Source organism: Python bivittatus, unplaced genomic scaffold (assembly GCF_059951505.1).
Source record: "Python bivittatus isolate LINGU-HERP-01145 unplaced genomic scaffold, Pbiv_v1 ctg000480_np1212, whole genome shotgun sequence".
Lineage (NCBI taxonomy): Eukaryota > Metazoa > Chordata > Lepidosauria > Squamata > Pythonidae > Python > Python bivittatus.
Window position 1 is genome coordinate 16837121 of NW_028277075.1, and position 15443 is coordinate 16852563.

Genomic DNA, 15443 nt, shown 5'->3' on the forward strand with positions numbered 1-15443 from the left:
TGCTACATTTTGGACTAGCGGTAACTTCTGAGTTGTCTTTGAAGGCAGCTCCGTGTAGAGCCCATTGCAGTATGCTAATTCTGTGGTGATGAATCTGGAAGCTTCCTAATTGAGTTGGATCATAACTGGCACAGTAGCTGAAGCTGGGCAAAGTATTCCAGTACTACTGACTAGATCTGGCACTTTGGTAGGAGCAAAACCACCAACAGACAATGACTCCAGACTCCAATCCTTGTAGGCAGCCTAGAAGTCTACCATGATCCATGATATCAACACCAATAAGAGGCCTAATAAGACAGAAGGGGAACACTGTCCCCATTAATCTCCCTAACCCAACAGAGGCCATTTCCAGAGTAACTGATACTATTTCTCTCCCATAGCCAGAACCCTAATTGGAAGGGATCTAGATAATCAGCTTCCTCTAGGATTGTATGGTGATTACCACTACCTTCTCAGCAACCTTTCATGGAAAGGGAAGGTTGGGGACAGGACCGAAGTTGTCTTTAAAGCGGGGTAACTGCCACCTATTCCAGTTCTTCAGAAAGGCCTTAATTACCTGCTGAATCCAGCTGCTTAACCCCACAAGCTACTCAAAGAAGCTGCAGAACCCTATATACTTCCTTGGGTTCCACAAATTCAAAAGAATTCCAGATAATATTGCCAGACATTCTGCTTGCCTCAGATGACTCTGCCCAATCTATATCCAGAACTCAATGAATATGAGTGATTCTATTCACAAAGAAAGTCACAAAAACATCCAGGTGGCCTATAGGTGGGATGAAGATGAGTGGGATGAGGTCTTGCAGGACTAATCTTATCCAGAGCCCAAGTTATTTCCTGGTGCCAGAGACTGGCTAAGTTTGAAGCAGAGTTACCTGCCAAGTTCTCAGAAAAATCCCCAGGTGCTCTCAAAAAACCATCAGGAATCTGGAATGGATTATCTTAATAGGTTCTTCACCATCATGGAGGTCCAGGGTACTAATGCTTCATAGCCTGACCAGAAAATAATCTGACCACAGCAAAGGATAGATGTCAGTGTCTTCCAGATCTTCTTTAGAGTCTTAGCTGCTCCAAAGTAAAAGATCCATTGTATATCCACCTTCATGATTCAAATCTAAGATCATGTGGTATTAACCCTTAGGGGCCATGATCCATAGGGGCCATGAGTTCCCTAAAGAAAATAGCCCAGAGCCTACTTCAAAGGCAAGAAGACTAAAGACCCATTCCTAGGGCAAGGAGACTGAAAGGCTTGTCACCACCACCATCATAGAAATGAGGCTTAGGAGTCCTGGAGGGCCACTGCTGGACATGGTGGTTAGTACAGCAGCAGCAGCTTTAGGTTATTCCTTTGACCCACCTTCATATACAGGCACTCACATGCAATAGCCTTGAGTATAGTGCCTTTGGTTACTGACAGTGTCTCATTAATGATTGTAACAATCCTTCTTCCCCAGTCTTGGCATATGGTTGCTGCAGAACCTGAAACCCAGAAAGGCAGATCTCTGATAATGTAATGGTATGTGGGAAAGACCTTAGGATTCTGGGCCAAGACATACTGCCAAGGGAATGGTCAGATAAGAGACAGCATAGCCTGCAGCTGGATAGCGGGTAGGGCAAGAGGCTCAGGAGGGACCCTGTAGTTTCTCGGGCTGTAAAGGAGATGGGGGGGGGGGGAATTGTACTTTCAGACTTGCAAGATTCTGTTAATATAGCTTTACAATAAAGTAGAATTAGCTCATCTAGTTGTGTTTCCTGTCTGGTTTACCTAGTAAGATGGACAGATAGGTCCACATTCCTTCTCTTCCCATTTGAGTATCAGTAATACATGTCAAGTCTCCAGTGCTCATAATCATGGGTGGACATGATCTATTCTGTATACAAGTAGTCCCCAGGTTAAGAACTCCCAGTTTACAGACGACCCATAGTTAAGAATGGAGCCTATTGTAGCAAAATTTGAGTTAAATATACAATGATTTGAGTTAAATACACAATGGTTCAAGTTAATTATACAATACTACTTATACAGTATTATACAATAATACTTTTCCAGCTTATATATAAATTTGACTTAAGGATAGACCTTGGGAACAGAATTCGTTTTTAAACTGGGGACTACCTATAAACCTGGCATTTACCAACAGCAGCATGAGGCTAACAATGTAGGTTTCTCTTCTCCTGTAGTAGCCCACCTGGTGCCCACCTGACATAATTTTCTCTGTCACCCTCTCTCTGTGAGCTGCTATTCCTGTTCCCCATACTACATAGCCCAGGCCTCCTTATTCTGAGATTCCACTCACCTGCATCCCAGCCAACAAATTTGTTCTTGAGCTGCAACCTGCCAAGCATGTGCTACACGTTCAAGCTCAGCACCTACCTAAACTTGCCAACTTGCCCTTCAGCCAATCACATTTTCAATAATTTCCTCTCTCAAATCATATTCCACTGCTAACTGTAAAAACCTTTCAGAAAATAACTTTTGCTGCACCCTTTTCACTCTTGTACAATACTGGTGTGATGACCCCATATCCTACTCTCATTTTAGGGAAACCTCTCATTTCACTGACTGCTCCCACTTATTTCAACTGCTCTTGCAACTAACCAGATCCACAGGCCCTCAAAGTCCAGGCTCTGCTCATGTCCCTAGACAGCAACTTTTAATCAGTCTCCCAGTATTTTTGCAGGAGTCTCTTCTCACCAACACGGCTCTGCCACTCCTGTGTCTATTTCAGCTAGTCCATACTACATTCTTCCACCCATTCCTCCATCCATTCTTTGTTCCTCTCACTAGTGTCTGCTGGGGTCTCATCTACTCTGTCACCTGTTTCTTTTTTTTCTTTCTTCTGTTCCTTTCCTCTTGTTTTAATTCTTATTCTGCCAACACCCCGCTAATCATTTCCATTGTATCCATTAACATTTCAGATTCTCTTATCACATTTCCTTTTAATCTACTCTCCAGTATGCCATAGTGTTGGTTACCAATCATCAGTCTGATCTATATTCCACTGTTCACCTTGTATATTCATCCTACGTATTCACCCTACCATAAACTGTCTCATATTAGCACAAACAGGATTGCCTAGCTAGACACCATCTTTAAAAAATGTTGGCTGCTATGTATAAATTGAAAATATTACCATCAAATCTAAATATTTGTCCATCTATGTAACATTCCTGTAGTGCTGGAATAGTGTTAGTGTTTCTGACATGGCAGCTCATTGTACAGTTTATTATTTTGTACATTTGTATCTTAGCTTTCTAAAGTAGTAGATGCATCTGCTTGCATGGGTCTTTCCTTGATCTCCTTGTCCTTTTCATCACCTATTTTAATTATTGCTGTTTATTAATTGTTCGCTTCAGTGATTATTGTTTTTTACCTTCAAATGTTTTTATTGTTTTCTTTATTTTGTTTTTTTGTTTAATCTGTTTGTTACATATTTTATGTAAATTGATTTAATATTTTTATTCAAAAGTAGATTAGAAATAAATACATATATGGTTTCATCCCCTCTCTAAATTTTATCTGATAAGGTGAATAGGTTAAGCTGAAAAAAAGAACTGGACTAACATCATCAGTATTGAAATAGAAATTTGAATCTGAATTATTCCATGTAGAGGCCAGTGCTATAACTACTGCCCACCACACTAAGTTTGAATGTATGAAGCATAGATCTGTCAGTGGGTCTAATGCATAACTGGAATTTGTAGAACGTTTTCATCATGAAATAGTTCAACCTCAAATTGGCCATTCATAGTGTTCTGAGATCAAGAGCAAATATATGTGACCTAAGAGTTTTGTGCTAAAATTGAAACAAAACTTTCAAACTCTTTTGAAGTATGTTGTTTCAGGTGGTTTACTTGTTCCAAACTGTCCTGCATTTGGGCTGATCTGTGGCTTGTGACTGGGTGGATTTTTTCAAACTTTATCCAGCTTAGTCAGTTCAGCAGGGAACAGTCATGCTCCTGCTACTACTAATTTACAATCTCTGTGTTTTCATTGGAAATGTTCATTTTAGGGAGAACCTGAAGTCATCGAAAACTTAGCATATGAAAGATGGTATAATTTGGTAGTTTTTTTCTGCTTCTCTGTAAGATATTTTGATCGTGCGATTTCTTGGCTTTTTTCTCCCAGTAATATTATACTGAGATCAAATGATATGTCTCTAAATTTAAAATTCCATGTTAGTTTTATCATAATATAATTTAATGTTATACTTCACTGAATGTGTGATTTAGATATGAGAGCTCTTACCTATCATCTAGATCAACCTTCTGCACAGTGCAAAAATCATCTAACCATACCAGATAGGTAGCCATGTAGCTCCTTTTAAAACCTTCTAGTAAGCAGGCATCTATTTTTCTCTTTCGGCTGCTCAGGAAGTTTCTGTGTTGGGATAGCTATGTAAGTTCATAAATGCAATAAATGAATGCAACTCCACATATTATCAATAAATAGAAGTTCAGAAATGCATGAGTTGAACAAGTAACTATTTAAATTGTCTCTCTTTGAAAGCATCATTCAAATAATGTGTTATTCGGTTTACTATTGCTTTTTTCAAGCCCTTCAACAAGCAATAATATCCCATTAATGAGAGTGGTACAATCCGTCAAACATGCAAAAAGGAAAAGTAGTACAGTAATAAAAGAAGGATGGATGGTTCACTACACAAGCAAAGACACTTTGGTAAGGAAGCAATTAGCTGAACTTATTCATTTATTTAACGTTGGTATGAAGAACATTCAGGGTACCTTCAGAAGTCTTTCAGTGCTCATGATTACATTGTGTATATTGAAGTTTAATGTCCATGTATACAAAGTGTTTCAGGAGTTACACAAGAAACAGGCAACCTGGGATGCTGTCCAAAGAACTTAGGTAATGTACAAAGGCACTTTCAGGGGTTCCCACAAAATAGGCTTCCTATTATATGTGTTGGAGGAATAATATCTAACTTAATCTAGATTCACACTTACTCTTGTTCATTTTTTCTAAGCTGTGACATTTCTCTTAAGAGTTGGTTGTAAAAGAAGTGGTCTCTGTATTGAGTAATCTTTTCTCATTGAAGTCTGTGAGGATAGATATTTTTGACCAGAGTTTCCATGGTTCCTTTCCATTAGCTTATGTTGCTTGTGACAGATAGCAGCTGAAGTCAAAAACATCTTGAAGGCATTGGTTGCCTGATCCCTTGGCTTTATAAGCAGGCAGTCATGTGTGATATGATAGGGAGAGGGTATATATTGGCCATCACCAGTCTCTTGCTTAGAACAGTACCTTATATATAATTAGAAAAGAATAACCTTTTTCTAACACTTCAAGATTTCACATGTAATATTAGTTTTGATTCAGGATACTGCATGTTAATTTCAGTCTATATTTGATCAGTTAAGTGATGAGTAGCAACTTCGTATAAACTTGGACAAGCAAAAGATTATTTTACTGATAGATATTTATAAGGGTAGTAAAAGGCAGATTCTGACAAATGTTACCCAGTGGAAAATGCAATGTTCAGAGGATAACTGAAAATTTGCATTTAAAATGCATTTTAAAATATTTCTTTTAGGCAATATAAAATGATGCTATGGAGCACTTCTGTGCAATAACTACAACCATTTATCATTTGTCTAAATCTGCATCATTGTGTTAGTTTACTTCATTTTATTTCATTATTGCCACATCCTTTACTAATTGTTAAAATATTTTAATTTTCTATTTCCACGCAGAGGAAGCGGCACTACTGGAGACTGGATAGCAAATGTATCACTTTGTTTCAAAATGAAACTGAAAGCAAATATTACAAGGTAAAAATGGTTTCAGGTTTATTTATTTATTTACTTATTTATTTTGACTTGGATGCTGCCTGACTCCCATTGACTCTAGGTGGGCACAGCATACAAACAAAACAACAACAAATATACAATAAAAAATCAAACATACAACATTACCAAGAGATATCCTCTGAAGTAGGTTATCTAGTTGCTAGGGATGGGGAAGGTACTTTTCTCCTTCACATGTTTATGGCCAAAAAAGAAACTTGGTTTGGTCTTCCCATTAGTACAGTGATTTGGGAGAATCCTTTTTCAGCTCCAGTTTTAATCTGAGCAAGAAAAGAATAGAGTTGGAAATTGTGGGTTTCCGAACTGTGAATTAGACTTGATCTTAGCAAGTTTCTCCAATGCCTCTAGTAGGCCTGTGCAAATTATCTGATGAGCCTTCACTGATGAATAAAACATCCCTCTGGATCTGCTCCTCAAAGCCATGAAGCAGCTGCAGCTGCTTGAAAGCTCAGAGCTATGGCTTCCAGGCCCTTCTGAGATCTTTTGGACTGCCCAGAAGACATTTCCAGTGGGATAGTTAGCAAAACAGTTCATCAAATGATTTGTACAAGCCTAATGTCTAATACATCACTATTGATGCCAATATTTACCATTTAATAACTAAGCTTAATTATAATATTTAAATCAGCAGATGTCATGCAAAATACAGGAGGCAATATTTAAACCTAACCTTTCTCTGTTTTTTTTTTTTTAATGGAGTTTCTAAGAAGAAATGGGTAAGGAATTTATAAAGCTCCCTGCAATTATTATCGTTGCAGTTATTCTAATATTTTAACTATGATTTCGGCTAAAAGTACCATCTGGATTCCAGCAGAATATTGGGGAAATGTAGATTGTTGGGAATAAAGTGTGATGGGGGTGGGATTGAGCTGTTGCTATTTCCCAAACTGTGAGGTATTGGGGAGGTACAGAGTCCAGGGCAGGTGTGAAGAACCTTTTAGTTGTATGTTGTTACAATAAATCCGCCTTTCCGAAGTTTCATTATATTGTTTTCATTGTTCATTTGTGTTCATTTTGGTGTTTAGATTTTTAAGGGAGGTGTACACTAAAGGGAGGTATCATGGCAAAACATTTAGGAACCCCTGATTTAGAAGTTAGTTTGTTAAGAGGAAGATGAGCTTAAGCTCCTGATTCTTTGGGGTTCTAATCAAAGTTTGACCCTGTAAAGAATGTTCAGCTTCCTTCCCAGGTGGAGTATTAGGATGCAAAGCCCAGAAAACCATAGGAGAGGCAGAACTTTATGAGCTGAAAACTGGATTTCACAAAGTTCTCAAAAGTTGGGAACAAATCAATATTTAGATGTATAAAACAAACAGAACATGAGTCCTGAGAAGAATAAACACAAAGGAGTCTTGGAATAACATTAATAACCATTCTTCACAGGAAATCCCATTGTCTGAAATCCTATCCCTGGAACCCGCAAAAAATTTCAGTTTATTACCACAAGAAGCAAATCCCCACTGCTTTGAAATAACTACAGCTAATGTGGTATATTACGTTGGGGAAAACATTGAAAACCTACCAAGTCTTTCAGCTAATAACAGCGTTCTCACAAATGGTTGTGGCCCAGATGTGGCAAGAATGTGGGAGATGGCAATCCAGCATGCCTTGATGCCTGTCATCCCCAAAGGAGCATCTGCTGGTTCAGGACCAAGTTTGCACAGTAAGTCTGAGGTCTGTAAGCACCATTCAGGTATACCACAGAAATATTCCAGACCAGTTAAAACTGTGTTGACATCCCCAGCAACACTGAAGTGGCCCATAACAACAACAGACATTAAAATTTTGTCAGTTGCTGAACTAATGTTTAAATAGTATAGTAGATACACTAGTGCAAAGAATGGAATGAATGTGTGCATTTTACCCAGCATTTAGGTCCCTGCAACTAGGCAGAGATTCAAGTCATTGTGCCATCAGGTGAATGGAGTCAGAAGAGGGCAGTTAGGACAAAACCTGAATATAATTTCATTACAGTTTAATTCTAATTTAATTTGGTTACATAGAGGTAATATATTATTCCTTAGCCTTATTCCTGTTTTCCTCTTTGCTTTTGCAAGTTCTCACGAATGCACATGTGAGCACCTGCTGTTATAGTGTACAGTAATATTCTTTAATTTGATATTGTATGTCATACAATAATGATTGGATCTCTTCTTTCTAGGAAATATATCCATAAGTATTTCTGTGTCCAACTGCCAAGTCCAAGAAAATGTGGTAATTGACTAGTTATTTCTGTCTTTTATTATGTCAGTATGATAATTTTTTTCTATTTGCTTGCATTTAAGAACAGTTAAACAAATGAGGACGTCCTCAAACCTAATCTAATTCCAGTGACATTGACATTGGTATTTAAGTATCTTATTATTGCTAACCTTAGAAACTATAAAAGACATGAAATGGAACCTAGCAAGAGAGAGTTTCTTCCTCAGACTGAAATTGTCATGATTAACAGTTGGGACTGTTGCTGTTGTACCAGCCTCCTTGCTGTGTAGCAACCTCCCTGCCTGAGGTTCTAGACACCATTTCTGGGTTGGCGGTGGAATTCCCCAGACTTACAATCTTGGGGGACTTCAGTCTGCCTTGTCTAGGTGTGGGGTTTATGGTGGCCCAGGAGTTCATGGCTACCATAATAGACATGGGCCTATCACAGATCATCCAGGGCCTAAAATGGGACAGTGGTCACACACTGGATCTGGTTTTTCTGTCGGAGCAGTGGCAATGTGATCTGGAATTGGGGGAACTGTTGGTGTCCCCCTTGTCATGGTCAGATCATGTCCTTATTACCATGGGGTTCTCTGGCACCATCATCTACTTCAGGGAGGTGGGATCTATTAGATAAGTCTGCCCTCAGTGATGGATGGACCTGGATGGGTTTCATAGGGTGCTGGGGATCTGAGGCCTTGGTTGCTGCCTGGAACAGGAGGGCTGCTGAGGCCTTGGATTGGATTGTGCCTACACAACCTCTCCCCTCTCGTGGATCCCATCATTCTCTGTGGTTTACAGAGGAACTGAGGGAGGTGAAATGGGAGAAGAGACATCTAGAGCATTGCTGGCACACAACGAGGGACAAACTCGACAGAACACAGGTTAGAGCTGCTATTAAGGCCTACCTCGTGGTGGTAAGGGTGGTGTAGCATCAATACTTCTTTGCCCTTATTGCAACTGCAGATAGTCCCATGACCCTGTTTTGGGTGACATGTACCCTCTTGGGTAGAGGGGGTGCGGAGAACCCCTCCCCCCCGCAGGGCTATGTGGAAGAATTTGCTTAGCAGCTATTGGATAAAGTCACTTGAATTTGTTCGAGCTGGATTCCAGCCTTGTTTCAGGTCCTGAAGAGGTTTCCGGGGCAGAATCCTGCCCTGTTCCATGGGAACAGTTTGAAATGGTTGGGCCTGAGGAAGTGGACAAGGTCCTTATGACTGTGAGCTCAGCCACTTGCTCTTTAAATTGATGCCCCTCCTGGCTAATTAAAGCTGCCCAGGGGGATGTCATGTGAGTGGGTTCTGGTGGTAGTGAATTCTTCCTTGGGTGAGGGGGTTATTCCTCCACCTCTTAAGAAAGTGCTAGTTCGCCCTCTCCTCAAGCAATCATTGCTAGACCCCACTATACTGGGCAATTTTCAACTAACCTCTCCTTTTTGGGGAAAGTGGTTGAGAAGGTGATTGTGCTGAGTTTCAGATGATCTTGGATGAAGTGCATTATCTGGATCCCTTTCAGTCAGGATTCAGGCCTGGGTATGGGACAGAAATGGTATTGGGCACGCTTTTGGATAATCTCTGGCGAGAGTGGGATAGGACTGTGCATCCATCCTTGCTCTGCTTGACCTCTCAGTGGCCTTCAATACCATCGACTATGTTATCCTTCTAGACCAGCTCCAGGGATTGGGGTGGGTGGCACAGTACTGTGCTGGTTCTCCTCCTTTCTCTGGGGTTGATACCAGTTGTGGTGATTGAGGGGGGAGAGATCCCGCCCTGGGCCCCTACTTTGTGGGGTGCTGCAGGCTTCAGTGCTCTCTCCACTCCTATTCAACATCTACATGAAGCCACTGGGTGAGATCATCCATCACCATGGGGTGAGATATCAGTATGGTCGTGATACCCAATGACACATCTCTGCCTCTGGCAATTTAAGTGATGCTGTTGATGTCCTATCCTGATGCCTGGGGGGTGTGGGGATCTGGATGGGGAACAACAGGCTTCAACTGACTCCTGGCTCTGGGTTTTGGGGCCTTCTCATTCTGGGACTATACCATCCTTGATATTGAATGGGGTTGCACTGCCCCAGACAGACCCACTGTACAAATTGGGGGTCCTGCTGGACTCAGAACTCCTGCTTGAAGAGCAGGTAGCAGTTGTGACTAGGAGGGCCTTTGCACAGCTCCAAGTTGTTCATCAGTTGTGCCCGTTCCTGGATTGGGAGGCTCTGCTCATGGCCAGTCAGGCCCTGGTCACTTCCCGAGTGGACCACAGTAATGCAATCTACATGGGGCTGCCCTTAAAGAGTATCTGGAAACTTCAGCTGGTGCAAAATGCAGTGGCGTGGGCCATTATGTGTGCCCCTAGAATGGCACACATTACACCTCTGCTCCGCGAGCTTCATTGGCTGCCAGTTTGCTTCTGTGTCCAATTCAAGGTGCTGGTTTTGACCTTTAAAGCCCTACATGGCATGGGGCCAGGTTATTTGATGGACTTCCTCTTCCCGATTACTTCTGTCCGTCCCATCAGGTCCAGCAGGAGAGGCATGTTCCAGGTCCCATCTGTTAAAGGACTACATTTGGTGGGACCAAGGAGATAGGCCCTTTCTGCCATGGCACCCACCCTGTGGAATATCATCCCCCCCGGGGTGAGCTTGGCCCTCTCTTTGAAATCCTTCTGGAAGTCCCTTAAAACTTAGTTATGTCAACAGGCTTGAGGGTCTCATGGAAATGGGAATTTAATGAAGTGGTTACATTGTGTGTAACATCTATGCTCTCCCTACCCTTTTTAGTTTTTTTATAATAATAAAATTTGTTATATAAATATGATAAATAAAATGAAATGAAATTATTCTCTGGATTTGTAGAGCCCATATAATATGGGTGGTCATAATGCTGACTTAAGAAATGTAACAGCTGCCTCTGTTCCATTGTTGGCCACAGGCTTTAAATGCAGAAGCATTTGGGGTCTAGGTACATGAGATACCCAGGATACAGTGGATTTCAGAATGAATTGGAATACAGGTAGTCCCCACTTACTGACTGCAATTTGGAGTGGCAACTGTTGCTAAACAATGCAATTGTAAAGTGAAATGTCTCATGACCATGCCTGACTTATGATGTCAGTTTGTCAGTTCTGACTGCAGTTGTTAAGTGAATCACTGCAAGTCGTAAGCATGATGTTACACAACCAAGACTTGCAAATTTTTGCCAGCTTCCCATTGACTTTGCTGGTCAGAAGCTAGCTGTGAAGGTCACAAACGGTGATCATGTGACTTTGGAATGCTGCAACCATTACATGACCACAGGACTCTGCAGCAGTTGCAACTTTGAGGACCGGTCGTAAGTGTCCTTTTTCTCCACCGTTATAACTTTGAACAGACCCTGAATGATTGGTCGGTAAACAAGGAGTACCTGTACTCTTTTACAAAAATCTTAGAATTATAGGACTGGAGGAACTTTAGAAGTCATCTAGTTCAACTCCCTAAACAATCCATTACAGCATCTCTGAGTGATGACCATCCAACCACTGTTAGAAGATGACTAGCAAAGGAGAGCTCACCACTTAATGTGGCAGCCTGTTCCAGTGACTGATAGCTCATACAGTCTGGAACTCTAGTCTGAATCTGAAGTTTTAACCCATTGATTCTGACCCTGGAGCAATAGAGAATAAGTCCATTCCCTTCTTTATATGACAACCCTTTAGATATTTGAAGATTGCTATCATATCTCCCCCTCAAAATCCTTTTCTATAAGCAAACATACCCATATCCTTTAACTGTCACAAGGCTTGGTTTCCATATCCTTCGCCACCGTGGTAGCCTCCTCTGGACTTAATTTCAATTTCCAATGTCCTTTTTGAACTGTGATACCCAGAACTGGACAGAGTACTCCAAATCAGATTGGACTAGGGCAGTGTAGAGTGAAACACTTGCTTTCCATGTTCTGAACTTGCTTTACCAGAATTCAAGCTACTGCACTTTGAGTGGAATTCAGTGGCATCTCTTGTTTGTTTGTGTGTTTTAATTTGCCAATTTAAGATTCAGAAAAACAGTTCAAGTTGCAAAATATTTGTATCAACAGGATATCAGTACAGTGTATCAAATATTCCCAGATGAAGTTTTAGGATCAGGACAATTTGGAATTGTTTATGGAGGTAAGACTCTTTACATATACATTGGGAAAATGAAATGAAATTTAAATGCAACATTTCTTATAAAATTAGAATTTATGTAACTATTTTAAATAGGAAGTTATAAAAAAATTAATCACAAGGAAAGCAGACAGAAGACAGAATAATTATTTAGCCATTTTCAGCATGTGGCATTAGGTTTTATAATCTGAGATATACTATTCAGAATCATGGTATTCTGAAACCACTTTGCAATGCTGTCTTTTGCATTTTAATTTTGGAGTTTGAAGTCAGAGAAGGTTTCTCCCTTATAAGTATTTCTGTGTTGCTTTTTTTTTTAAAGTTAAAACTTGGCAAAAGGTTCCTACTTTCATCTGAAGGCAAGGGGTCAGGCTGGTGGTCTCTGGGCAGAACTGGCTTCTCTTGAGAATTGGCTTCATGTTCTTCCAGTTCTTTTTCTATAATTGCTTGTGGGAAACTTGTGCACACAGGGTGCTTTGGACTGTGAATAGTGGCTCTTTCTTTCAAATGGTTTGCATGGCAAAATTATGGATCACATTATCTACAATTCTTAGATAAGTTTCACCTTTTCTTGACATGTTTACAAAATATAGTAGAGGTTGCAAATGTGTATGAAAAACTATTATGTAGTTAGGGTGGGCACATAACCCTTTGCTCTTACATATGTATATAAAAAACTGTTGTGTAGGGCAAGAAAAAGAGAATGATTCATAACCTTTGCTCTTGTCCTGTTCTCTTCTATAATTCTCCTATACTGTTTTTTTCAGAGTATAACAGTACAGGTCTTTTGCCCTATCAGAGAAGAGATTCCTGTCTGTCTAAAAATATATTTAAAATGGTCATGGGATTAAATGCAAAAAAGATTTATTGCCTTGGATAGCCACTTTATATTTGGTGTGGTTTGAAGCTTCTAGTCCCAAATGCCAATGTAGCTGGGAATGATGGGCATTGTAATCCCAGAATATCCCATGGTATCTAGCTGGGGAAACCTGCCTTGGATCAACCTTTAATTGGAAGAGAAAAGTTTCTGTTCAAAAAGACAAAAGTTAAATTTTAATAAAAGAAAAAAGTGAATTTTAGAAGGTGCCGCTTCTCAGAACTGCTCACGTTAATTGGCATATTTTTCATCAAACAGGAAAACATCGGAAAACAGGAAGAGATGTAGCAATTAAAATCATTGACAAACTGAGATTTCCAACTAAGCAAGAAAGCCAACTTCGTAATGAGGTTGCAATTTTACAGGTATCTTTTATTTAATTACCAATTATATCCTGTATGTATTTAATTTAGAGCAGGGCAATAAAACCTACTGAGAAAGGTTTCAGCAGGAGAAATCTATGGAACTAATTATACACTGAATCTCCAGATAAAGTTCTCATGTGATGTCTCTTTTTAGGATAATTTCTAATCTATTTTAAATACAGGAATTTTGAAATCAAAATGACCAGTGTTTACAGCAGTTAATATATATATATTTTTAGGATAACCCATCCCAATTATAATTCAGATAATATATCAGTGCATATTAAGGTTCTGTTTCTCCCTACACACGTAACAGTATGAGATTAACCCAGTTCAGTCATTAAGAAAAAGGAAGGAACTTGCCCTGTGTGTGTGAAGGATGAGTCTTCCCTCTGAACACAGGCAGATGACATCTTATATTCAAAAGTATCTACAGTTTTAGCAGCAGTTTTTACAGCAAGAAAGCTTTCCTGTGTTCGGCTTTAGATGTGAAGGGTTCCAGCTTTAGATGTGAACACTGAACTGAAATGGTGAAGTATAGTATAGGCAGATGCTAATGGCAAAGGTTTTACATCATAGATGCTAACGACAAACTCTTTCCAAATGTTAATCTTATTTAGAGACACTCATGGCAAATTCATAGAATTTTACATCATGGATGCTAATAGGAAACCTGTTCTCCCAGTATTAATCCTAATTCATCATAGTTCAGTTCACAGACCCATTTTAGTTTGGCTTTAAGCCTGCTTGTTGAGATTGTGTTGATTGCTACAGATCTCTGGAGTGGATATTAAAGACCAGGGAACATTACTCTACTTTATAACTTTTAAAGTAGGTTGATTAGAACAAAAAAGTTGAGTTCCTTATATAGAAAAAAAAATGTTAAGGTGTCAGACCAAATGTTTGACAGGTTCTAAACAGATTTGTACCATCTTGGGTGCTTAATTAGCACTGTGTATTATTACTAATGTATTTTCTTCCTGCCTTGTTATACTTATGTTGGTGCCAAAGGACTTGAAAAATGAATGACTGTACAATAACCTAATATTCCCTGAAACTTGTCATTGGATGTAGACAAATTGGCTCATTTAAATAGTGTTTATCTTTTATTATAGAATCTGCATCACCTGGGGGTTGTAAATCTGGAATGCATGTTCGAGACACCAGAAAGGGTGTTTGTTGTTATGGAGAAGCTCCATGGAGATATGCTGGAGATGATCTTGTCAAGTGAAAAAGGAAGGTTGCCAGAACGGATAACCAAGTTTTTAATTACACAGGTAAAAGCCCATTAGGGATAGATGTCAAATATGATACTTAGTTTCATGTGAGATTCAATTCTATAAATTAAGTATATTTTCAAATATTCTTCATGTATGATAGAGGTCATTTAGGATTGAATGTACAAGCCAAGTTTTTACTTTTTCCAGACCTTAATTTGTCCATCCTATTTCTGCATTAGTTTGCAGCTTCTTTTTAAAAAAGACTACAGGAATATTTGTTGGCATTTTCATGTGTGTTTCTCCTAATTTACATATTTTGTATGCATTGTTGCATCATAGACACATCTTTTAGAAGCAGTTTTCCCTTATAGTATTTCACCAATATACATATTTTTGTTTGGAAAATTGCTGTGCAAAACTCTTAAGAAGTGTGAATACCAAAAATGACTGTGGCATTGTTCATATATTGATTCAGAAAGTGTGAATTTGGTAATTGGATATTAAAATGCAAACTGAACAAATTCTCCAGTGCAATCCAGCTTAAGCAAAGAGTTTGTTGAACTGCTTTCCCCTTAATTAGTATGGTAGTATGTGCAGGCCAATGTTTATGTAGTGTTAGTAATAACAATAGAGTATTGATGATATTTTATGATAACTTAATATTATGTTCCTCTCATTTTGTAAATTGTTTATCTAATTTGGGATGGGATCATTAAATACATTCTTTAAAATCAGTTCAATTAAATCACCATCCTTGTGTTTACTGATGTTATATCACATTTCTAGGAACACATTAAAATATAAA

The 15443-nt window shown here is 39.3% G+C and overlaps 1 protein-coding gene across 4 annotated transcripts in view; it reads left to right on the forward strand.

Moving 5' to 3' along the window:
- PRKD1 (protein kinase D1) overlaps window positions 1-15443 on the forward strand; it is a 120503-nt gene that overhangs the window by 91687 nt on the left and 13373 nt on the right. For all 4 annotated transcript variants that reach the window (XM_088145406.1, XM_007427116.3, XM_088145407.1 and 1 more), the window contains 7 exons: window positions 4558-4681; window positions 5716-5793; window positions 7213-7492; window positions 7991-8043; window positions 12107-12179; window positions 13312-13418; window positions 14534-14695. In XM_088145406.1, coding sequence (XP_088001532.1) covers window positions 4558-4681; window positions 5716-5793; window positions 7213-7492; window positions 7991-8043; window positions 12107-12179; window positions 13312-13418; window positions 14534-14695 — 877 coding nt within the window. The remainder of the gene's footprint in view (window positions 1-4557; window positions 4682-5715; window positions 5794-7212; window positions 7493-7990; window positions 8044-12106; window positions 12180-13311; window positions 13419-14533; window positions 14696-15443) is intronic.